General features: G+C 49.3%; 1 protein-coding gene across 4 annotated transcripts in view; it reads left to right on the top strand.

Moving 5' to 3' along the window:
- Positions 1-14690: 14690 nt before the first annotated feature.
- nrp2a (neuropilin 2a) overlaps positions 14691-26038 on the top strand; it is a 46432-nt gene continuing 35084 nt past the window's right edge. For 3 of the 4 annotated variants that reach the window (XM_084004805.1, XM_084004804.1, XM_084004807.1), the window contains exons 1-2: positions 14691-15440; positions 22477-22654. In XM_084004805.1, the coding sequence (XP_083860931.1) occupies positions 15365-15440; positions 22477-22654 (254 nt within the window). In that variant the 5' untranslated portion in view covers positions 14691-15364. The remainder of the gene's footprint in view (positions 15441-22476; positions 22655-26038) is intronic. The other variant, XM_084004806.1, reaches the window with a different exon arrangement.

Genomic DNA, 26038 nt, shown 5'->3' with positions numbered 1-26038 from the left:
TTAATTGTATTTTTACAGGTTTTTTCCTTCCAAAGAGACATTTACATCATTTGGAAAGAATCTCCTGGACTCATATGAGACGGCTGCTGGCAGGAAGGTAAAGCCCATCATTATTAGCGTTATGAGGCGTATTAACACCTTTCCTTTGAAAGAAAGGAATAGCGGTGTCTTCAAACGCGTCCAAGTCATAAGTCGGCTAAATATGAACACATATTTCCTCTCTGCTTTTGTTCAGTTTTTGTTTCCCCGCCCTAAAGCGCCGCCAAAGCGCGTAGATCTGAAAACGAGTGGATGATGACGACGGAGCTTCTGGGAAAATGGTGAGGTAAGCCTGCTCCGTCACATTCAGGGGCTACGGACACAGTGGGGATTTATACAACTAGCTCAAATCCACAATGTGAGTGCATATTTGTGTTTTTCTCCCGATGATGAGGTTGCTTTCCCAAGCTCCTGTTTGTATTTGCTTCCACACGGACGCGGCTCTCTGCAGTATTTAGAGTCGGGACTGATTCCATAACGAGGCGAGCCTGTAAATAATGAAACAAAGGATGTCGTGCATCAATTAAGAGGCGTTTACTGCCTCGCATCCATCTCATCTCCGTGTGTGTGTGTGTGTGTGTGGGAGTTTCAGACGTGTGTTTCGGTGCGTGGGTTTTTTTTTTTTTGCGTCCCCACGCGCTGCACTCGTCCTCCTGAAAACACATTAATCAACTTGTGAAACATCACGGTCTCCTCTGATGTGAAAATGAGCCGTCCGGACCACATTGAGAACATTGTCACCATAATTGCTCTCTGACAGCTACACACACACACACACACACACACACACACACACACACACACACATGGGCTTTAATTGCCTCCAAAATGTTTATGTCAAGATGGTGTTGCAGAGATAATAGCTGGGGACTGCCTGGCCCACACTAATGGCATCTCCGTATTTAGCGCTTCACATCAGCAGAGGAATCGGCAGAGCCCATCAGATATTTAGTGCTGTGTTCTATTGTTGGGGTGATATTGTGCTGCTGGATGCTGGCCAATTCATTAAAAAACTTAGCGCACCAGAAGGAAATCTAGAGCACAGTGAGGCATAGCAGGGAGATTTTAATAAATATAGCTAATGGGACATGTTCAATACTCTTCTTCTCTGTTTACACGCTGGAATCTCATTCCTTGTGTTGCTTTTTGCACCAAAGAGTTGAGTGCTGTGCAGCCGTTCCCCTATATTTGTTACTTACATTCCAGGCTTCATTAAATCCAGAGATGATGGAGAGAGAATAAACAGGGCTGTTTTATGTTTAATAAGATATTTTATTGGATATAATTCACACCTTGATCTTCCTTTTTGTGTGCATGAAGTCTCCGCCCACATTCCCCCTCGGCTGAGGTCCAATCAGGCGGAGAAGTGACAACACCTGTGCTTGTGGGCAAAGCCTTTACATGATGGTCAGTTGCAACTTGATTTTTGCTTTTTGTCACTGAGACGTTTCAGCTTGAAATGGACAACGACCAGACTAGTAACGTGACTGATGAGCTGCGTTGGCAGGGATCCTGGATATTCTCATAACGGTCTCCCGACAAACATGAATATGGAGACTTGAAAAGCAATTAATTGATCCATTTTTCGCCGCGCTGTTTTGTTTTCTCTGACTCGGCTCGGTCTTCTTATTAGACGGACAAATGAAACCGTGCATTACGACCATCAACCCAAGACGCATTCTGCTTAAGATATTTTATACACTCCAATAAAGTTGATGGAAATGCACTTAATTTGCATTTTATTTGGAAAGTTAGGACGGTCCTCTTAAAAAAGAAAAAAAAGAAAAAAAACCTTTTGCAAATGGATGGAAATATAGCTGCACTCTCTCACAGACACTTGCCAACTCTCCATCACACACACACACACACACACACACACACACACACACACACACACACACACACACACACACACACACACACACTGATCGAGCGGCTGCAGAACTGATGACCTTGCTATCGTTTACAGCAGCTGCCAGTCCATTGTGTACTGTGGATCAGCTCAGTAACGCTCCCCGCCACATGCACTCACACACACATGCAAACCCTGCAAATGGCGTCCCGTTTCAACCCTCCCTCTCCAACCTCTGCCTAATTATCGCGGTACTGAAGCTGTCATAAAAAGCCCATTGTGGCCGCGTGGAGGCAAGCCCCTTCGCAAACCTCCGAGAGATTGACATTTACTAAGTCGGAACCTCGTGCCGGGATTTTTGGCGGGGAGCAGAAAAGACGGATATAACGTGGGATTGGAGGCTGTGGACTGCGGTGCATTCATCTCTCCCGTATCTGGGTTGCAGAATAACATGTGAATGATTTATGAACTGAACCGTTCCCACAGCGGCGGCGGGATTTGAAGTGGAAGTGAAATGACAACAGGCTGAGGCAGATTGTTGTATTTACTCAGCAGGAATTCCAGGTGTAGCTGAAACTGGCCCGCTGTAAATACAGGTCTGATGTTGTCACTTATTGCTTCCTGGCATGGATATTAAATAGCGTGTAATCACAATCGGGTGTAACAATTATTCAGGCATATGTCGCAGTGACACAGTAGCTTGCCAGCTTACTTAGTAGCGCACCACTAGTCAAGATGCATCTGTGAGACCCTAAAGGAAAACACTTATGACTATAGAGTAATATTAGACAGGAAAACAGGGGCGAGCATGTGGTTTAATTCCTTTCCCTGAGACAATTACCACTCTGTCTGTGGAGTTCAGCAAAGCTCCATCCTTGGACCTCTTCTATTCAACCTTTACAGCCAAGTCAAATCATCTATTCTTATGCAGATGACGCGTTCATTGAACAAATCCTTTCAACGTTCTTCCGTATTCAAAACGTGGAGTTCCACAAGGCTCCATCTCGGGTCCTCTTCTACTTAACCTCCATTTTGCCAAATAAAATCCTCCATTGTTATGCAGATGATTCCAAATTGAACACGGAGAAGCAGCATTTTGTGATTATGCCCCACAGCGCTGGAACAAACTTTCTGACTGACTTTCCCAAGTATTATTACTATTAAATACATGTTTGCTAATACCGATTCTACTTATTTCTCTGCTTTTATCATTTTAATCTAATATTTTTTGCTGTCTTAACATCTCATGCTGAGTTTTTTAATTAATGTTGCTTAATGAAAAGCACTTTGAATTTCCTTTGTGTGTGTGACCTATAAATAAACCTGTTTTGCCTTGCCTATAAATACATGTTCATTATGCACCTGTCTATCACAGATTAGTGGCTCAGCCTATAGCCTTCTTAATACCCAGTGTCTGGTGGTTATATAAGCCTTTTGGTACACATCAAGTGATGCATTTTAATGTTAATGACGACGATCTAGGTTTATAGCATGAGCAGCGACAGCCACCAAAGCGGAAAAGTTCAGTTTGTCGATAGAAAATCCAACAAAGCAGCGCTGCCCACACTGTTGACTTGACTGTGGGAAGCAGAAACATATCCATAAATCCCAGAAAAACTGAATGTCAAAGATTAATCCTATTAGAGACACTGCAAGTACAGTCCAAGACATAGTCTGGCCAATTGACTCGACACATCCATCATTCTGTTACTGTGTGGGTTTTCGCAGCACGGCATCCAGCCTGCTTCCAAATCATCGCCAAGTTTTGAAGTTTGACTTGCTGGATTTTCAAAGCGAATTGACCCAGAGCAGGGTGTGAGTTGCTGCGGCACTGTGGCCATTATTAATAATGAGCATGAGACACGAGGTGCTGGCTTGGACTTTTTTTCGACAAACAGGTTTGTGACCCTCAGAAAACAATTAGAGGCTATTGTCGTGACCTTTCGCCGGTAACCACCCTGGAACCTGGGATTGCAAATAATGAGTCTGGCTCCAGTCATTACCTGTAGATTGTGGGATGTGTGTGTACCGCTGTCAGACAGCAACGGGATTAGAAACGTGTGGCATGTTTTGTGTGTGTCGCTGTCAAAGCGTTCATTGACAGCCTCCAGAGTATTGTTATGAAGATCTATGTTTTTCTACGTGCAGTGACGCCTTCACATGCAAATGTGAGTCGTTGCGGCATGTTAAGTCCTCTTTAACTTGGCTGATGTCAGCGAGACTCTCTGGCAGGAAGAAGCTTCCCGTTCGAAGACTTGGACAAACATTTATCCTCAGATTTGGACGTCCACACCGTCTCCGTTTCTGGCACTCGCCTTCCTCTTTCTGTCCTCCCAATTACAATCAGCTGGACGTGCGTAGGGGGGGCGGTGTTGCCGGTGCATCAATGTATAAGATCGACCTCTCACACACACACACATCTGTCTGTCTCCCGGTTGTGTGTTGACAGCGTGTTTGCCATCCACAGAGCCGGCTAGTAGCGCTTTGTTGTGCCTCTCTGGTCCCCTTCCTCATTTGCCTTTCACAACACTGATAATCCCCCAGCAAGATCCACATTCAAACCCCCACCTACACACACACACACTCACACACACACACACACACACACACACACACACACACACACACACACACACACACACACACTAACAAACAGTTCCAGATGCTCACAAACACATTCATATACACAAAACTGTGCATACACAAATACAATCGTGCACACACACACACAAACGCTCACACACACACTAGGTGCCAACCATTGCCATGGCAACTCCAATCAGCAAAGGCTCCCTTTCCCCTATTACAGCAGAGATATGACAGTTTCTCTCTCCTTCTTCCTGCCCTCCTTGCATTATGATTTTTCATTTATTTCACTTCCTTCTTCCTGCTTCCCCCCCGTGTCCTTTTCTGTGTTTCTTATCATCCAACTACCTTTTTTTTTCTTACTGCAGGACCGTTCTCATTCACACCCAGCGATAGAAATCACCACCATGAGTAAAAGAAAAATATATAGAAAAATATATATATATATTCATTTGTGGGTTATTGCCTGTGAAAAGGCCTGTGTCGGCATGACGGTACTTGGCTGGGATGAGCTGCAGAGTCGGGGTGGCCAAAGTGGTGACAACGTTTGTGAAAGACTTCCTGTGGGGCCTGAGCCCACTTCCTGGTTTTCCAATCATATTTTTGCTCTGGATTCAGCTTCATGTATTCCCATGTTGAATGCAGAACGTCCCTCCCAGCCTGCAGAGGATTGCTCAGACAATGGAGCAGAAAATACCCAGATTTGACCAACGTGGGGTTCCCTTCTGTGATTGATGAAGCTCCCAGTAATGCTCCCAGTGGGACGCCCCCAACCCCTCCGTCTAACGGCTGAAGAGATCCCGCTCGGCGCTCCACGTCTGGGACACGCTGCCGTTTTGTGTGTCAGCCAAGTTACTGACAGGGAAGTGTTTGTATTGAGAGCTCTTCTCTCGTTGCCGGGTGACTTGGGGGCAACTTTGACACGGTTTTGATCAAATAAAGGAGATGGATCAGCGCCGGGGGAGACGATGCTTAATGGGAAGACGAGGGTGGAGGGAGGGAAGTCAAAAGGGATTCAGACGTTTGTTTTGCATTTATAAAAGTATTATAAAAGTAGAGCAGATATAGAACCAAATCTCACTCACACATCGAAGCAAGGTTACCCTTCACTACCAACTCCCAGACTCCCCCCTGATCCCCTCCCCCCCTCCCTGACTGGCTGTTGAAAGGGCCATTTAAGAGTCCATTCACATCAAAGACCCCCTCAGACACTTAATGGTGCCATTGTTGTTTCCTCTTCAAAAGAAACAGAGGTGAGAGGCGGAGGGAGGGAATGAAAGGGAAAGGGAGATAATCACTGTCTCTTAACCACATACATACATACGAGGAGAAAAACAGTCCATCCAGCCGAGTATTGTCTCTTATATTCAGCTCATTATCCTCTTTTCTCAAAATCAACTTTTTAAAGAACTTTCCTCACACGACTGACATTATCTCCTTAAAAGATGGCCGCTGACTCGGCGGCTACTGAACCACATCTGACTCACAACCGGGCTCGTCACTATAACACTATAACACACACACACACACACACACACACGGCTCTGAAACAATGAATCCCAAGCATCCAAAGTGAAAACAGACTCATGTCAGACTCTCGAGGGATTTAACGTGTATATTTAGCAGCTTTCTTTCTTTTTAACTAATGAGAATATTAATACATTAGGCAACATGACAGCAATCAGGCAGGAAGTGTTGAGGAAAAATGGATGATTTCCATCTTTTTATTCACAGATAATGATTGAGATTAATCGCCCGCTCTGAACGATTGAGTGTTTCATTGAGAAACGACACCTTTTTAAAGTAGTCGTTAATAGCGGTTGATGGGAATGAAGGCATGTAAAAATATTCAACCTTGACTTAACCGGAAAAAATCAAACTGTGTATTTTTTCATTCTGATAATATCTCCACCAGGAGTCTCCTCTTCTTTCAATAAGTCTGCTTTAAAGATCAGCAAACAGAATACTGGGCCAGTCAATCAGTGCAACGCCGCCTGAGGAGATGCAATCATTTACTAATTAAATTTAAATTAATTAAGAAAGAAGTACTATTTTTTGACCTCGGGCTGAATAACCATTATGTCAACTCTGCGCCACAGGAGCTTCATTTGAACGTCCCTCCCATCAGATTCAGCCCCGGCTCAAAGTTCACGAAGCTCAGCTTAATGTCATGCACGGACCCACGGAAGCATTCCTGTCTAACTCTCTCTGTTCTCGTGTCTGCAGCAGCTGCAGATAACGGAGACGGACGTAGACCCAAAACCCCGACTGGGCCGTGAAATGTGGCACTAATTTACCAAACTGAACAATTCAATTACTGTGGAAAACATGTGGGTGTTTTAACTGCATCCATGCAGCTGTGGTTAAGAAGGAAGGTCCATTATTAGACGGACAACAATAATGCTCTGTTCTACATTATACAGCAAGCAGGTCAGGTGCTATTCTTCTATTCTCCTTACATTAGACGGGATTTTATACATCATTTAAAGGACGAATAACAAGTCAGAAAGTTGAGCTCTCTTAATTACATTTTATAATTAAAGGCTGTGGAGGCGTAGAGGGTTCTGCTAATCTGATTACAAAAGAACTTCACTTAGAAAGCTCGCCTTTTTTACTCCACAAAGCCCTCACTTTAGAAATACAAGTCTCTCCGACACTTCCTGCCAATTCTAGGAAATATAAAAGCAATAATCGGGAGGATTTGAGTTTACATTCATAAGCACACATGTGTATTGTCTCCTGGTGGGAGTTTTTATTGCATTTCAATGGAGGGTGACAGAGCCATTGGCTTTTTGGAGGTTTAAAATATGCCCATCCGTCTCGGTGAGGACACCAAAGCCTCTTATTGTGAACAATACCCCCCCTTCAGAACAAACACGGCCTTCCAGCATGCAAAAGGCTTCAGACTGAAATTTTAAAAATACACAAGCTTATCTAGGTCAGAGCCAAACATGAGTCGATTCTGGTTTGGCAGCGACGGCGGTGGCATGTTTCATTCATCATCACGGTGGTAAACCCTTGACGGCTTTCGCCCCAGTCTAATTAACGAAGCCGTAACCACAGCAACGCACCATGATCAGGGTTCGACTGCAGCTCTTGCTTCCCGTATCAATCAGTGAAATATTCCAATAAAGTTCTACTCTGGTGAAAGTTGGCGTAACAGCATTAATCCTGGAGTGGGCGGCGAGCGAGGAAGATAAAGTTGGCAAAAAAAAAGAAATGGCGTCTCCCTTTGCCAGCTGTAACTTGGATCATTTAACTTTGGTGCACTTTCTCTTTCCTTGTGCTCCGACAGGCCTGAGATCGTTAAGCTGCAGACGCAGGTGTGTAATCAAGCACATCTCACTCCCTGACTGCAGACACGACAGGAAATGACCAGCAGAGACGACCACCGCCGCCCTCGAGGTAAAGAGAGGATTTCTGTTCTGCTTTTTTAGTAATTAGTGACATTTAAACACATTTAAATACAAGAAATCCAACAGTCTTTCTGCTGCTAGCATTGGAGCAGAACGGCTAATTGATGACCAGAAATCTGCAAGATCCTCGTTATGAAATTCCCAGTTTAGATCCGACTCTATAAACCAGTCAACTGGTTTCGACCCTAGTCTGTGTGACAGTCCTGGGACCAGCGATGCAGGTTTTTGCTGTTATGGAGGTGGGAGGTGTTGCTCTCCACTCCCCTGATAAAACGTGTTTGTTGTGTTTACCCTGTCAGCCATACATCATCATCCATCTTGACTTTGGTCGAGCTCGGCTTCACCTGAGGTCAGGGTGTGTTTGATAACGCGTCTTATCTAAATTACAACCAGCATGTTCCGCCTCCAGATAGCCGCATACCAAACATAGCCATGTCACCTTCTCCGGGGGGGGGCGGGTCTCTGCTGAGGATCCGGGTCTCTGGCGAGGAGCCGGGTCTCTGCTGAGGAGCAGGGTCTCTGCTGAGGTGCCAGGTCTCTGCCGAGAAGCCGGGTCTCTGCTCAGGAGCCTGGTCTCTGCTGAGGAGCCGGGTCTCTGCTGAGGAGCCGGGTCTCTGCTCAGGAGCCGGGTCTCTGCTGAGGAGCCGGGTCTCTACCGAGGAGCTGGGTCTCTGCCGAGGAGCCGGGTCTCTGCTGAGGAGCCGGGTCTCTGCCGAGGAGCAGGGTCTCTGCTCAGGAGCCGGGTCTCTGCCGGGGAACCTGGTCTCTGCTGAGGAGCCGGGTCTCTGCTGAGGAGCAGGGTCTCTGCTCAGGAGCTGGGTCTCTGCCAGGGAATCTGGTCTCTGCTGAGGACCCAGGTCTCTGCTGAGGTGCCAGGTCTCTGCTCAGGAGCCGGGTCTCTGCCGGGGAGCCGGGTCTCTGCTGAGGACCCAGGTCTCTGCCGGGGAGCCGGGTCTCTGCCGGCCTGATAAACAGTGACAGTTGAGGCGAGGTATTTCCCTGAGTGACGGTTATTGACTCGGCGATATGGTGATTTGTTTCTGTGCTGCGGTAAAATTGATTAGCCATAAGGAAATGTTGGAGACGTTATTGGATTACCATTCAGAAAGATTGAGTGTCAGTCTCCATCGGATTCCATATCTCATCCATCTCTCCCTCTTTCTCTCTTCAGAATATATTAGTCCTTTTCAATAATAGCAGGCTGATATGGAGGCGTCTCCTGTCCTCCATTTGATATTCTATATCCACGGCTAAATAATGATGGATCCCTGTCCTGTCTGTCTGCCTGTCTGCCTGTCTGCCGGGTTTGAGTCTCCCATCCTGAAATTAAGGAGCACTTACTGTTGAGGAGCGCTGGTGAAAATATTTGCATCGCGTCTCTTATGAACCGAGATAACGACCCCTGCTGCAACGACTTCTACTATCCGTGTCCATGGCAACCCTTATGGGAGTGCAATACTAAAGTGGATTACCCCTTTAATCCCTACATGTGTACATATAAACCCATTAGTTATTAGATGAACGTGGCACATTTGGATCCTCTTATTTTTGCAAACTCATCGCTGACTTCAAGGTTTCCGTGAGCATTTCTGTTTCAGCTGAGTCGGCATCTCGGAGCTTACAGCAAACTATGACAACGCTCCTGACAGCTCGCCGTGTTTACCTGAGAAATACTCTCGTTTTGGGGGTTAAATGTCAGTTTTTACTGTTTCGGGCCCCCGATGCGGTCCATTTATTTGCATCCGCTGCCACATATCAAGGTCAGCCGGTGGCAAAGGGATGCACAATGGAGCAAACGTCATTTAAACCCGTGTGTGTGTGTGTGTGTGTGTGTGTGTGACACAGATGTTACCTTTGTGGTCAGAAGGCTGTAAGTCAATTAGGTTTTGCTAATGGTTCCGAGTGCTTAGCCGTCTCCAACACACACACACACACACACACACACACACACACACACACACACACACACACACACACACACACACACACACACACACACACACACACACACACGCGACACTGATAAGATTACTATGGTAATGCGAATGCACCAGGGTTAAACCACATTAAGAGAGCCGCCTTTCTCAAAGATCCGTGCTTTTTGAAATTGTCAGCCATCTCATCCTAAGTGCCCGGCTCTGCCGCTGCTCCCTGCCTCTCTCACTTAATGGGACTTTTCCCTCTTTTGTGTGCTCCCTCTTCCTCCGTCCTCTTCCTCCCACAGCAGACGCAAAATCTCCTCTTTACATCTCAGACTCCCTCGGCCATCTGCCTCCCCATTTCTCTCATTTTCTCTCTCCCTCTATTTAATTCAGTGACTCAGTGGCACGACTCTTCTTCTTCAAAAAAAAAAAAACATTTTCCTCCTCTTCTCCTGTCACGAAAAGAACGAAGCCAATGATAAATATTTCCTGTGGCGGCACACAGAGCTCCATTGTTGTCCAAAAAACACATCAATGAGGCACACTGTTGCACCGGGTGACATGTTCGTTTATTCAAATGAACACAGGCGTCGGGGAGTATTTTGAGTCAGCACCACATGCATCACCTTGCTGCTGCAAATACTCACCAGAGCATCAAATGTGGAATAATCCACCACTGAAAATAGTCCCGAACAATGCAATGTTTACTGTTTGAGGAAGGTTTGCTGAAAAAAAAACAGTGCCTGGAGATTATTTTAAATTATTATTATTAATTTATGTGGAAGGAAATTCTTCGAAACGACTTTACACACAACTTTTCTGTAATCTGGTTATAATAACAAAATGAGCCAATCATTGAGATTCTTAGTCTGGTCTATTCTTCTGTTGACAATGAGTACAATCTAGAATAATGCTGATATAATCCTTTAAGGAAAGTACAACACGGAGAGTATAAATGGGCATATTTATAAAGGAATTAGCCATGAGTGATGTAATAGTACAGTAAGTCCTTAGTCACAGCGTGCATACGTAATGTGTAAGTGCTTGACTCGATTCGTAGCCGTGCAACACTCTTATCCCCCCCAACCAAGACTCTCTCTCTCATTAGCATGCACGTGTCCTCCAGTGTCTTCTCTCCGTTTGTCAAGCGCTGATCTTTCCTTCGGAGGCCGGGTGATAAAGGCCCCGCAGAGTAAACAAGCCGTGGAGAATGGCCTCTTGTCTTTTTATTATTCCCTCATAATGCAGCACTCATTCCTGCCGTGATGGAGTAGGGTTGGAGCCCACTAACACCATGTGACCATGAGGAGGGGGGGGATGGATAATAAGGTTTAATGTGATTGTGTTTCCATTGTTCACTGAAAACTGCTCAACATGTCAGTTATTGTACTGCTGTCTGGAAACCCACACACTAAAACACACACAATCTGTAGTCTGCAGACTAGAAGGAGGGCTGGGGGGGGTTTGGAGGGGATGGGGTGGCGAAGGTCACTTTGATGTGACTATAAAGACACACAGCAGGCCGGTGGAAGCAGATGAAAGGGGACGGAGCAGAGGTAAAATAGATCCCGGTGCAGGAAGAGGAGACGTTCCCCTTCTCCTGCGATAATGATGCTGGATCATAAACAAGAAGGTGGCCGGGGGGAATACAGCGGCCACCTCCGCAATTAAAGTCAGCAAACAACATTCTGACAATCGGCTTCACGCCGTCGGATGTGAAACAAGCAGGGCTGAATATACAGTGGGTTAATAGATGCATCTAAATAGGGCACGTTTGCTGATCATCCACTGTGACTTATTTACTGAATGATGAACACGTTCAACGGCACTCTCAGATAACGCCACTCTTAAGCACATTAGACCGCTGTCGTGACTGTTGATCTTAATATCTTAATCGTGTTCATGTGTGCATAATTCAGCGTTTGCTCACATTTCCACCTACAGATTGCCTGGAGTCTGGGGTTTTCCTGGAGGCACCATGCTTTGGTGCGGTTGCCTGCCCCCACTCGGCTCAGCTGTGTACTGCAGGTGGATCACCCCCACCGGCTCTCTGGAGGTATGACTCCACCACTGTCATCTCCTGAACGGCTGACGATGATCTCAGTAAACCGCAGGATTAAGTGCTGCATGTCGGAGCTCACAACAACACGGTGGACGGGGGTTCCTGCGGAGCACGGAGAGCATGAAATCCGGTGTTTCTGGGTGTCTCCTTCAATCACAACATTTTCTGCTCAGCTCTGCTTTGAGGTTTCCTCCCCCGTCTGCCGTGCGTGTCTGCTCTCTATCTGCAGCTGAAAGTGTTTTGATGATTGAGCTGCTTTTGGTATTGAAGGTAGCAAATGGAGAAGGGAGGAGGAAGAGGAGGAGTGGTGGTGAGACAGCAGCCAGACACCAGATGTTTCCATCCCATCCAACCAGGCAGCCGACGCAGCAGAACGTTGACGTGTGTGTGTGTAATTATTCCCCCTGGCCAGGGCATGCCCGTCGCCTGGGTGGCCCTGCAGGAATCCGACGGTGGCAGTGGGTCTAGAAAAAGCACAAGCTGCGGTGGAGGGAGGGGTTCCTCCCCTCGCTGGAGGAACCTTTGGGTGTGTGGATGTGCTCACCAGATAGAGATCAGATGAAACTTTAATGATACCATTCGAAAAACACAACAAACAGAAGAGTTTTGGAGCTTTAAAGAAGACCATTTTTTGTTGTAAAGCTCTGATATTTGCTGGCTGAGGTGTCACTCCAATGAATACCAAAGGGGTTCACAAAACTCCCTCCTTGACGTGCTCACAATGCCCTTAGCCCCGCCCACACACACACACTGGAGATGCTGATGGGGTCAAGTCGAGGCTATCTCCAGCTTATCTCCCCCCCTCCGTCACATCTGAAGCCACTCCTGTCAGTGGTGGAGAGAAGAAAGCTGAAGGACTGGGATCACTCAGCCGCTCAGAGACGAGCAGACTTTCACGCAGCCTCCTCCTTGAACCTGCAACCGGCTGACTGGCGAGGTGGGGAGGGGGGAGGGAGGGGAGGGAGGGTGTTGAGAGAGTGGAAGAGGTAGAGAGACTTGTCTGTGTGATAGAGGGGGGGAGGAAGAGAAAGAGAGGGAGAGTTATCAGTCATGCTGTCAGTCTCCGGGCCAGGTTGTGATAAGAGAGGCAGCATGGCAGCGCTTGGTATCTATCTCCCCCCTCTCCCCCTCTCCCCCCCTCTCTCACTCACACAAAACGGGGGAGAAAGACCCTGTTGTGTTCCACTCCGCCACCCATGAGTGAACACAGCGCAGGTGTGCCGAGGTGAGGAGTTGCTGGATGGCAGCCGTTTGTCGACTGTATTTTTGGGGGGCAGAAAGACGGCAGACAGATAAGAAGTGTGTGTGTTGGGGGGGGGGAGAGACGTATCGCGGCTGCACGCCGGGGGTTCGAGCCCACTGCTGGTGCTTAAAAGTCTGGTAACTCTGTGATTAATGTCTGTTTGCTCAGCCAGTGGGACATAAGGAGGCGGTGGTGGATGTATTCCCATGTGAGATCAATACGACATTCCCTCTCTATCTCCCTCCTGCTCCGGTTCGGCCCGGGCCCTCCATTAGCCACGCCTGACCCAATATTTGGGGGGGTTGAAAGCTGAGGGTGGGGGCCGAGATGTTGACAAATGGGAGAGAGGAGTATCAAATGACCTCTGGGGACTAGGAGGAGGAGGGTGGGGGGCAGAGGAAGAGTGACCCAGTGTTGCTTGAAGGTTTCATAGTGGCTGTTTTCTCTCTCTCTCTCTCTTTGTCTCTCTATCTCTGAGAAAGGGGTCATGGCGAGGGGTTAAGTGACGATCGCCCGCTCATCAAAAAAAGAGTTTAATCAATGCTGCCAGATCAATAAAGTGGCACAAGGAAACCAACACAAGCGTAAACAACTCCACAGTATGGCAAACTGGTTTTACCCGCCCAGAGGCTCAGATTAGCCAATCACAGTGATGTCTGACAGCCGCCGCACCCTCGGGCGAGAGGTGGGCTTAAAGATGACTGACAGGCAATAAGAAGGCACGTTGATGGCGACCCGGGGGGGGGGGTCGAGCAGCCGGGTGACAGTGAGTGAGGTGGCAGACGGGCTCGTCATGCAACCTTCTGTCAAGGGCGCCGCGTCTCGTGGTCACATGGTTTACAGCTCATAACGAGGAAGCTTTTTCCTGCTTTCCCGTTTAAAGAAGTTTCTTTGCCCCCCCAGAAGTTTCCCCCTGACCCCTGACCTGCAGGCATGCACCCTCCGTTCCAAATAAAGATGCCAGCGAGGCGACATGCTGTACCTCGTTCCACAGCCGGGGCCTCGGCCCGCCGCCGCGCGGTAATACAAGCCAGAGGCGGGGCACATGGGCTGGACGCGGAGGCCTTTCTCAGCAGATTATTTTGGGCTCACTACTGTGTCATTACACGGCCGCCCGCTCTCTATTTAGGCTGTTGATTGCAGGGCGGCGGTGGGCCGGGCCGAGGTGGGCTCTCCCTCGGTTGGGTTGAGGGCTTTGACACTGGCTCGGCCGTTTCATGTGTGTTTGTGGTGAAAGGCGGCCTTGTGCCACGCTTGCTGTGTGAGGCTCTCCTCCCCGCCTCACTCTTTCTGGGGTTTTCTCCCCCCTCGCCTCCCCCCTCTGTTCCTTTGAAGAAAGCCTTAGGATAAGTTCTGCACCCTGGTTTACCATTACAATATGTCTTATCTGTGGAAGAGTTCATATCTGTGGGATCTTCTGAAGGGGAGGGGGGCGCGCGTGCGCGTGCACGTGCACTCTCTCTCTCTCCCTCCCTATAATCGGCGACCTACGGGAGGGGGCGGAGCCGAGGCGGCCGTGACTGTAACGCGATAGCTGCTCGGCTCAAAAAGCGCGATCACTCCGCGCGCGCACACACACCTCCTCCCAGACGCGTCCACGGGACACACGCCGGTCCGGTGCCAGAGACAGAGACACACACACACGCACACACACGCAGCGGTGCCGCGACATGATCGGGCTTCTTTCGGAGAGCAAGAGCGCAGCACCGTTCCTTCCTTCTCACCCTGAGAGCGTGAAGACGCGGCTCCACACACCGAGGCTTCCTTGAGAGCGGGCACTGAGGACTTGCTGCTACCGAGACCGGGAGGAACCAGACCCTCGTGTGTGCAAAGTACGCGGGGGACTCTGAGAGGGAGCTACGGGGGGACGAGCGCCTCTCAGTCGGGACTTGACGCACCCTGGAGCCGCCGGAGCGCAGATATCTGCGGAGCGCACGCCGCATCGATCGAGGAGTTTGTTCGTTGACTATTTTTCGGTGTGGATGAGGTTGAGTGGCGAATGGACTCAAACAGGCACATCTCTGAGTCTCCTCAGTGACATGTAGTTGGCACACAGTTCCCTCCTCCGCCAAATGGTTTAATACACGCCGTGGGATCCTTCCTGCCTGCTGCCAGCGGCGCTCCGTCCTGCCGCGGTGTGGATGTGTGTGTTTTTTTTGGGAGGAACGTGAACAAGAATTGATCTCCTTAAAGGTGGAAACAGCATAAACTCAAAACTCCCCGCGAGTTTCTGCGTCGTCCAAGATGGATTTTGAGTCATCGTTGATTGGATTTTTAATGGCAATGTGTCATCTGGCATCGAGAGTCCGAGGGGAAGAGGGTGAGTCTTAGTTACTTCTGCTTTTGAGTCACGCATGATCTAAACACCTATAGAAATGTATATATTAAAGTGTAATGGTGCCCAGGCAGCTGCTACACGTTTAAACTAAAGGACTCGTGAAATATTTAGAGATCGGAAACAGTGATCTGTCCCAGCCTGACTGGGAGCCGATGCCTCCCATCAGCTCACTGGACTGTGGAAGAGTTGATTATGTGCATATGTCGCATTGTTTACCCCGGGTTGGCCCTCTATGATTTAATTATTAATCAGGGGAAATAAACAAACCTGATGAAAGTGATACCGGGATGGAAACAGGTTTTATAGCCTGCGAGAATATAATCCGCTATTTTCTATCCGCTGGTGCCCAAGAACCCGTGCGTAAAAGCTCCACTGCCGTCGTAGGATTCCACTAATAGGACTGTAATCACCTCCATTATAATCATTATCTTCATCAGCCAGCACAAGTCTGCCTCCTTAATTATCTCCTCGCGCTCCTTGGGGTTGTCTGCGCGGGGTGACGGCAGGGCTGCCGGGGGTTGGAGGAGCCGGCGGCGGCGCGCCGCCACCTCCTCCGCGCGCTCTCCGCAATCAAATCACAATAAGCAGGGAGATTATAGTGCAGGATGAGGCGCAGAATAGCAGCCCGGCAGCTGGTGGGGACACACAGCCTTGCTTAAAGGCACTTAGACAGGGCTCATGCTTTTCCGTAGCGCGCGGAGACGGCGCTGGGAGAGCGAAGCTCAAGTGTGAAAACAGCGCCAGGTTTATTTCGAAAGCTCATCAAATGCGGATTTAACACCAGGGAGCGAAGTGTCCAACCGGTGCCACGCTCCCATAATAATACTGCTAATAATGGGTTGTTGTTTCATGATGTCACCCAGAAAGGTGAGCCGCTGGCCGGGTGACACATGACCTTTCCAGCCGCTCTCGCATTCTCGTTGCTTTTACGCAGCGTGCGGGGGATTTTTGCGCACAAATGAAATAAATAGTAATTACGTGTTTGTTTATTATTCCTATTTGTAATACATGATTGTGTAGTGTCCCCTGGTCTGAGAGCGTTTCATGATGACGGAGCCACCCACCAGGCTGAGATCTGTGTAGGATCCTCCTCTTGTTTAGGCTACTTGTTGTAAACAGGACAGTCACTCCAACCGTCTCTCTGAATCCCTGCGTGTTTGTGTTCTACTGGCTGCCTGTGCTCCCCTTGATCAGAGACAGATGTGGGCCTCTTGGCAGCCATCAGGCAGGCAAGAAGCTAGATCCCCCCCCCCCCCCCCCTCTTCCACACACTCTCTCTCTCTCGTTCCCCTGCCAAGACACTGCACCACATGTCCCTGCCTCTATGCTCCCCTCAAGAGCCACATTACACACAGATGCTAGAGGAAAGGGAGACCGAGGGGGGCAGAACGGGGAGAGAGAGATGTTCGGGGACTGTAGAGAAGAATGGGAGGCAGATGCAAAGCTGCCAAAGGCAGAGAGAGAGGCGAGGGCTCGGCATCCAGCGGGTCTTAATGCGAGCGAACAGACGGGAGCGAGGACGGGCATCAAACAGAGCGTGAGCGGAGAGAGGGCAACATCAAAGTGTGCCGGGGTCACGGAGTTAAAACCTGGAACTCGGAGCAGACGCGTAACAAAGTGATGCTCTTGTGGGAAGTTTAGCACGCCGGGGTCACGTTGTAGACTCCTTGGTGATGCATCCATCTGGTGTGAGCAGCTTGGTACCTTTCCAGGAGCAATAATGTTCCCTTTTTAAAATACAACGATGTGGAACATAATGATACACACCCGCGGTGGAGGAGCAAAAAAAAAATCAAACCCTGCATTGTTCTGAGAGAAGGATGTTGGGCGTTGTGGCCTGCTGTAACGGAAAAGATCCCGTTTTAACGTCTGAAGTCCTGCAATGGTTATCTGAAGCAGAGACTTCCATGCTGCTTGCACTGTGATCACACGGGTTCGACTCGGTGACATGTGCATCAATTACTCCTTAGCACGAGCCTTAATATCCAGGCCATTAAGCAGCTCATTTGCATGTTTATTGAGTGGGCGGCTGTGCATGCTCTCCACCTACGGTATCGACTTCCTCCAGAGTTGGATTTCTGTTCCTTTTAATGACTCCTTTTTCCAAATGTTAGGTCCTGGCTCAGTGGACTTTGTTGTTTATCTTCTTAGTTGGTCTTTTGTGTGTGTGTGTGTGTGTGTGTGTGTGTGTGTGTAAAAACGCCTTCGCCTTTTTCCTCCCCTTCTCCGTTCAATTCTTTGCATTTCTCCGTGTTTTAATCTGCCCCAGCCTCGGAGGTATCAGCTGCAAAAAACAAGGTCACCCATTAGCATTCATAGCCGGAGACGAAACCGAGCGGCCCGTTCAATACCAGTCAGGTAGCGGAGTCACGGGCAAAGCTGTGGAACAGGCTGCCACACGGGGTGAAATTAAAAACAAGACCCCCATAAATAAAACAGCGCGGGGTCTTTCACTCCGCCGCGTTAGGGGGGTCTTAACGGGTGCTCGGGGACTGCTTTGGATGGGAGCTGCCGGGGCGTTAGCATTGTCGAGAGGCAGAGCGTTTTAAATTTACTGTAATTCACAAGCGGGGTTAAAGAGGAAAGGGTAACACGGGCAAAGAGTTAGGAGTGTGAATTCAAAGAAACCGCTGTTGTGAGAATGGCAATCTCCCCCCTTTTTTTTAAGCAGTCGGTTCCACTGAAAGGTAACATTCTGTAAGGGGGGAGGAAAGGGGGAGGAAGGGGGGAGGCAACAAATCACCAAGACTCTTGCAGCAGAGCCCAATTCTTCACGGCTCTCTCCCCTCGCTGGTGTTGCCTCGGCCGTTCCCTCTCTTTAAACGGGGAGAGCTTTTTGTGAAAAGTGCTTCGGCCGTGCAGGTTTGAGACAAAAGAGAGAGAGAGAGAGAGAGACATAGAGCATGATACCGGAGCGATCAGGTAGTGTTCAGGATTAGGCCCACGCCATTACCCAGCCCTGCAGGCACCGGCAACCATCTGTTTACCCCGATTGATCCATTGAACCATTGATCAGGGTGGCCGGCACTGTGCATTTAGCTGATTAGCACGGGGCACTCATCCTGTTAGGGAGGGAGGGGGGGAGGAAGAGGGGGGAGGAAGGGAGGATTTAGGGATATTATCCCTCTTTCATGTCCTTTGTCAGTCCTTAAAAAGAAAGAAAGTCATTTAACACCGCCACAGAATGAGGGTTGTTCATGAACCGCTCCCACCCCTGCGCCGCCGTCCCCCCCCAGCATGGAGGTGTTGGAGCGCGGGGCCGTGAGACTGAATCCCTGGCTCTCCTCGGGTCCAGTCTGGTGTGGAATGGGTGAGATTAAAAGCAGTCGGAGAGACAACCCCTGCTCTTGACTGAATGGATGAGCGCGGCCCGCTCTCCCCTCTCATTCCCTCACTCTGGGCGATAGCACTTTTTAATTAAGGTGGGGGGGGGGGGGGGGGGGGGGGGGGCGAACGAGGGAGGGGCGAGAGACACTAGGAATGATGGAGGGATTTATCAGTGCCTCTCCGCACACTCGCAGCTTATCCCAGAGCGTGACGCCATACTTCCCTGATAAGGTGGCTAATAGAAATGAGAGCGCGGGCATTCACGTGCACACACACACACATATACACACACACACACACACACACACACACACACACACACAGAGAGAGAGCGTTAGCTAAGACATGCAGACATATGCACATTTTGCGAGATAATGAAGATAAAGGCACTCACAGTACGTACAGAGACGTCTCGGGGTTTGACTTGATAGGGAGTGACTACGAAATGTGCACACACACACACACACACACACACACACACTTTGTATTTAACATTCATTTCATTGTTACAAGCTGCGCTGAAAACAAACGATGTGGCCACGTTTGTGTCAGAATAATAATAAAAAACACACTTTTGCGAAATCCACACGTATAGTGACATTGTTGTCGCGTTGCCCTCGTACGAGTTCGATCCCCGCACGCATCACAGCGGGTACGAAGACGGCTCTGGGTTTGATGTGATGTCGAGTGGCGTACCATTAATTTCACTGACACAATCTACACTGAAGCACACACACACACACACAGAGTTCTTATGTAGCTTATAGATGTCTGGTCCCCGCATGGTTGAATCATACGTGGCGTGTGTGTGTGTGTGTGCAGACACATTGGCTCCTCCAGTAGAAGACAGTGTAATTCATGGAGCTTGCTGGCAGCTCCTGAGTGCTTCCTCTGTGTTACTCATCCGACACTACAAGTTGCTTTCTCTCTGAACAGAGAAACCGCGTTCACGTAGATTGTTGCTAACTCGCCGACATTTCAGCAATTAGGACAAAATAACACACGTGTGTCAAGAAATCTTCATTTAGAACAGATACGTCGCTGCTGCGTTTCCCAGTCTTTATGTATCATTAACGGCAGCAAACAGACGCCTACCAACCTACACACACACACCAGCATTAGCAGCGTGTGTGTGTGTGTGTGTGTGTGTGTGTGTGTGTGTGTGTGTGTGTGTGTGTGTGTGTGTGTGTGTGTGTGTGTGTGTGTGTGTGTGTGTGTGTGTGTGTGTGTGTGTGTGTGTGTGTGTGTGTGTGTGTGTGTGTGTGTGTGTGTGTGTGTGTGTGTGTGTGTGTGAGCTGACTGACAGAGGTTTCCCAGTGGGGTCAGTGTCTACAGGGAGCTGCTGGATAGCAGGCATGTCTTAATGAGGCTCGTCAGGCTCTCTCTCACACACACACACACACACACACACACACACAGTCAGTCCCTTCTTCTCTCATACACTGTCTCTCTCTCTCTCTCTCTCTTCTTCACCCTCTGTGTTTCTTCTTCCTCATCTGTCACTCGTCCTCGCTCTTCCTCGCCACCACCTCGGTCCCCACGCCCGCCCATCGTACATCAACCCCACCCCACCGCCTTCACCCTCCTCCCCGTCCAATCAATCACCCCCCTCTCCCTCAATCCATCTTTTATCCATCGCCTCGCCGTCTCCCCTGCTTCTCCCTCTCTTCTTCCTTCCCCTTTCATCCTCTCCTTCGCCTCTTCCATTTTCCTCTCCGCTGTAATCCCCCCCCCCCCCTCCTTCCTTTTCTATTCCCACTCCTTCACCCCTCTCCCCTCCACCTCCTCCTCCTCCTCTTCATCCTTCATCCTTCTCGGAGGCCATTGAATGGGCAGCTCAGGGAGAAAGTGTCGAGGCTGCAGGATTCTCCCCCAAATGGCTTAATCTGCCGAGGCTCTGCGTGCTGATAGCCTCCTGCACACCGTTCCTCCATAGGCCTCCCAACAATGAGCGTCTGTCTGCACGGCGCAGCAGATAAAGAGATGTCTGTGTGTGTGTGTGTGTGTGTGTGTGTGTGTGTGTGTGTGTGTGTGTGTCAGTCATTTGCCATCCCTGCTATCTTTTTGAAAAATTTCAGTTTGCTATTTTTCCCACCTCTGTCGGCCCTTGTGATTGACAGGCCCTCTGTGTTTGGATGTGTGTGTGCGTGGGTGGCCGTTTGAACACGGCTCCGGCTGTGTGTGTGTGTGTGTGTGTGTGTGTGTGTATAAAAGCGTGGGCGTGTGTTTAAGCACGCATCCCTGTATGCGCCTTCACACATGAACTTGTGTGTGTGTGCACGTCGTACGTGTGTGTGCGTTTGCACGTGGGCGGCTGGAGTCGTGCACTCTCATGAAATCACCGGCAGCTGTGTGCGCCTGGTGTGCGAGCGTGGGCAACGCTCCTCTCCTGCAACAAAGTGAGGAAGCCATCGCAGCTCTATCAAATGTCAGGGAATCTTAAGTGTGGCTTTTAAGCACAATAGGCGGTGGAAATGTCAACACTTGAAGGGTCTATTACACTTCAAGCCTTTGGTGATACCGTTTTTTTTCTCCTTCCCCTTCCTTTATTGACGCTTTCATAGAAATGATGAAGGAAACAGGCAAGAATATCAACCCATTTATGTCGAGAATAGATGCATCTGAGCGGCTGAATGGCTCAGCCCACCGTTTGGCAGCGCTCCGGTAATGGCAGCTCGCCGTGAACTGCAGTGCGTCGCCTCATCTCGCTGTTTTCCTTCCCTTCGGTTTGTTGTTCTCCTTATTTGGTCGACGTACGCCGGCGACGATATTAAGAAAACGCGTTCCCCTTTTGAGTTCAATATCGCAAAGTTCATTACATTTAGAGATCCCATGGTGCATCAGCAACCAACACGCATATACAGAGATACAGCTCCCCCCCTTGTTGTCATGGAGAAGATGTTGCCTCCGTAAAGAATAATAATGCCCACAAATCTATTGCAATGCAAGAGTAATAAAGGAACCATTGTGCACGATGCTGTGTGTGTGTGTGTGTGCGTGTTTCTTCTGTATGTGAGTTTATGTGTTTTGCGTGTTTATGGGAGATAACACGCGACGCGGGAGCTGCCTTAGCCGGAGAATAGGGCCTTTGTTGCCGCCTGAGCTTCTCATTACAGAGTCGGGGTGACCCCCAGAACCCCGCTAGACAGGCCGTCTGCATGTCACTTCCTGTCGAAGCCCGCCGAGCGATGCCATTGGCAGCCTATTGTTCCTGGGAGAGCGTGATAGGATCGGGGAATGTGTCCTAATGTTTGCAGATTGGCTTGCCGGAGCAACAATTACACTTGGTGAACGCTCCCTACGGGGAAGTAGAGAGATAAGAGCCTGGGTGTGGAAGAGGGTGAAAAGGCTCTGTGTGTGTGTGTGTGTGTGTGTGTGTGTTTCTCTGTGTGTGTGTATGCGCTCGCCGAATGCAGCATTGATGATCTTTTATTGTTTTAATAGCTTACCCATGTGCTCCCACGTGCATTCAGAATCCACAATGGAGAAGTTTTTTTATTTTTCCAATTTCCCTCCTAACTGACGGACTAAATTGCTTCCTTTGTTTTACCGTTCATCCGTTGCTCATCACATCTTCATACCGGGGTAAACGGAGGAGCGTCCTCCGAGTCCCCGTTTACTGGGGAGTACGATGCATCAAAACCAGTATGCAAATAACAGACGTGTTTATGTTTAAATGTCTCTGCCACAGCTCCAGAGTGCGGAGGCGTCTTCGATGCCGGCGAGGCCGGATACATCACCTCCCCCGGTTACCCTCTGGAGTACCCGCCCCACCAGAACTGTCACTGGGTCATCACGGCGCCGGAGCCCTCGCAGCGCATCGTCCTCAACTTCAACCCACACTTTGAGATCGAGAGGCTGGACTGCAAGTAAGACGGAGGCTGCGTGTGTGGTGGTGGTGGTGGTGGTGGTGAATGATGATTTCTGTTTTCATTACCATGCTGCAACGGCATTTGCATCTCAAATAAGTCATTTTCACACACTGTTATAATTCATCCCGGTGGTTTGGCTCGATCCCAACTACGAGCTTTCTGCATAACGCAGAAACCTTCGCCGCGTTAAGTGGACTGTGGCTTTTCTTTTTGTTGAAGCAATGCTTTATGGAGAGAACGGCGTCCCCTTTTCCACATTCGCACCATTCCACACATCGTGTCCTGGAAGTATCGGCCCCCCTTTTTCTTTTCAGGCTTCTCCAGAGCCATTACCGGGTTGCATTCCTTGCTCAAGGGCACATAAGCGGCCTGTAAAACCCGTTCACTTTCCACATCTCTCTTTCGCACGATGATGAATAAACGGAAAGAATGTCTCCATAATTAGAGAGCCTTTTCTCCCAACTGATGATGTCATCCCTTTGTTTAACCACCTATGTGACTTCATGAGGACCCTCGTGTCTGAGGTTGAGAACGCAAAGAAAAGAAAGATGTCGTCGTTGAAGTTTGTGGCAGAGAGAGTGAGTAAACAGGGGAAGAGAATGAAGCCCAGCTGTTTGCGTGGATGTGAGCGCGTTCATCAGTTTCCTTTCTCAGAGTCGGGAATAATCCAAATCATATGTGCTTCTATTGTCTTTGACCTTTTAGAGGAAGTAGTCTCCGCTGTTGAATCCACTTTTATACAAGCTTGCAGGGAGACCGTGACGCGATTCAGCCTCTCTGAGGCGCTCGCTGTGCGTTTTGGCGTGAACACAGACGAGATTCATCAGGATGGGCTCTGTAATTATGACCATTCATTTCTCCAGCGCTCCCGTGTCCCTCTCTGTAAACTGCAGAATTAATAATAGCAGATGACAAAGCACTTTGTCTGTAACTTAAATGACGACATCAATGGCGGCTTGGTGTGGAGCGTTATTTTGACGCCTCGGCTTTGTGTCTCAGAGGCAAAAAAAAAATTAAAGAACAGCGTAATTATCTCCCTTTCAATATGTTTCTCAGCAACGGTGCTTTTACAGCAGCGTCGCCGTGTCAACACACTGGACTTCCTGCCGTAGCGGTGGAGAGAGGAGCGGCTCAGCTGTTGATAAGCAGTGTGTCAAGCAGTTTCTCACAGCCCGAGGCGTGCAGGCCAGCAGGAGGAGGAGGAGGAGGAGGGAGGCTGAATTGCCTCCTCTCTTCTCCTCTCCACAGAAGGTTTTATTGGGATGAGTTTTTTTCCCTTTTTTTTATATTTTACACTCGCCTGAAGGGACGGAGGCCTCGGTCTGCCCCCTAACACCCACTCCCACTCCCTTCATGCCGTATGTATGAGCGTGTGCACGTGAGCGTGCACGACAGGGGAGCGTGGGCGGGAGACGAGCGTCTCCGCGTGAGTAACTCTGCAAGTATGTATTAGTCTGTCAGAGTAGCTGCTGTCCAGCCTCCGTGTGATGACCCCCCACATTTATTTATGCATAACCTCTAGCACTAATGTGTTTGCCCTTCTGAGTTTGGAGGATGCTTTTCCCTTTGGGGCACAGAAACAGACATAAGTGGAAGAAGCCAAAGTACGGCTCGATATCGCCGCTCTCTCTCTCTCGTCCTGAGCTACGCTTCCTCCCCGGATTGATCCGAACCCTGTAGCGCTCATACAGGCAGCTTCCTCTTTTTGCCTGTCTGATTAGGCACGGCAGTGTGAGGGAGCAGAGAGCGGAGTCTCGCACGGTTTCACGGTCCTCGGCGGAGGTTAGGGCGCCGCGGGGCCCGCGGAGACGGAGGGCTCGCCATCTCGGGCCGAGGCTGAAAATCTGCGTGACAGCTGGGATTAGGGAGACGGCAGCAGAGAAAAGCAGGGGTTGTGTGTTACCTGACAGACGCAGAGCTATGTGGTCTGGACTGCTGATCACAGACACTCAAACACACGGCCATAAAGATTGTAAATGGACATATGTTTTCAGTGGATACGCTTGGAAACACACACACGTACGCACTTAAGCATGCAACCTGTCGGTGTGAGAGTACTCACGAGCCATCATATCCCCCCTTGGGCACTTTAGGCCCTTATAAAATGAAGAATAGTGCTTGGTCAGCACATGCAAGGGGTCTGAACTCTGGCTAATATCGCCGGCCAGCTGGTGATTTCACCTCCGTGGGTTCAAACAGTCAGCACTCGGAACGATGCGGCGTTGCCAAGCGGCGGCTCTGCTGCAGCAATCAAATCGGCAGCCCTGATGCAGGCGCTCCGCGTCTGAGGTGGCACTTTAATTCAGGATTTCATTTCAGGGGGAGCCCGGCCGCGTGCCAAATAGCTCTTACCTCCAGGTTGCCAGCCGATTGATGTGAACTAAATGTAATAAAGGCTAGATGAAATATCACGCCCATACCTCTAATGCAATCTGCCATCACCGAGCCCCAGGATGCTACCAAGTGATGCACCAGGAGCTGAACGATTCTCCCCCCTTCTCCCCCCCTTTTCTCTCTCTTTCTCTCCCTTTTTACTTCATCTTCCATTCTTGATCCATCTCTTTCTCTCCATTTTGTTCTTTCATTCTCCCTCTCCTCCCCTCTCGCCCCAGGAGGAAGTGTTTTTATTTTGGCACACTTGAATTAAACATTGAAACAGAATCACACACACACACACACACACACGCCATAAAGCTGCAGTCATTCCAGTAGATCCATTTCTTCCACCTTTGTGGTTTTTATTTTCCTCACTTTTATTTGGTTATTTCTTATTGACTGTATCCTGAGGTGGGTAAGATTTGATGAAATAACTTTATAACTTCACACACACACACACACACACACACACAGAGCTGTGGCCGGTGACACGTCGGCTCACAGTGAGGGGCGTCATAGCAACAGCTATCTGCTGTGTTTTGGTGCATGATATCACCCAGAGAGGTGTGGGATCAATGTCCGTATTCCGCTTGTAATGGGAAATCGATAGATGATCAGCAATGGCTGGGGGGCACGACGAAGAGGAGGAGACGAGGAGGAGGATGAAAGGAGAGACTGATGAGCGGCCAGAGGTCATCGCTGAAGGGAGATGTTCACGTTCTGATTCGTCAATATCTGGCGTTTGGCCAAGCGTTTAGGGCAAGATCACGGTCATCAGCGTCCGGCGGTCAAACACTTGTCAGCGCCGTAACGATGATATAATAAGTGAGAGGTGTGATTAAACGTGAAATAAAGAAGCGGCGTCAACCATTCCAAATATTTTCTCTCTTGATAAGCTCCGTCTAGCCTCATGGAGGAGGTTTAAAAAGCGTCCAGCAGGGGCAGCGGGGTCACAGCCCGGGCTCAGACAGCAGTTAGAGCCTGATGCCGGGGGATCGATGGGGC

Source organism: Eutrigla gurnardus (assembly GCF_963514095.1).
Source record: "Eutrigla gurnardus genome assembly, chromosome: 24".
NCBI lineage: Eukaryota > Metazoa > Chordata > Actinopteri > Perciformes > Triglidae > Eutrigla > Eutrigla gurnardus.
The sequence above is the reverse complement of the archived record's forward strand: the minus strand, read 5'-3'. Positions and strand labels throughout refer to the sequence as shown.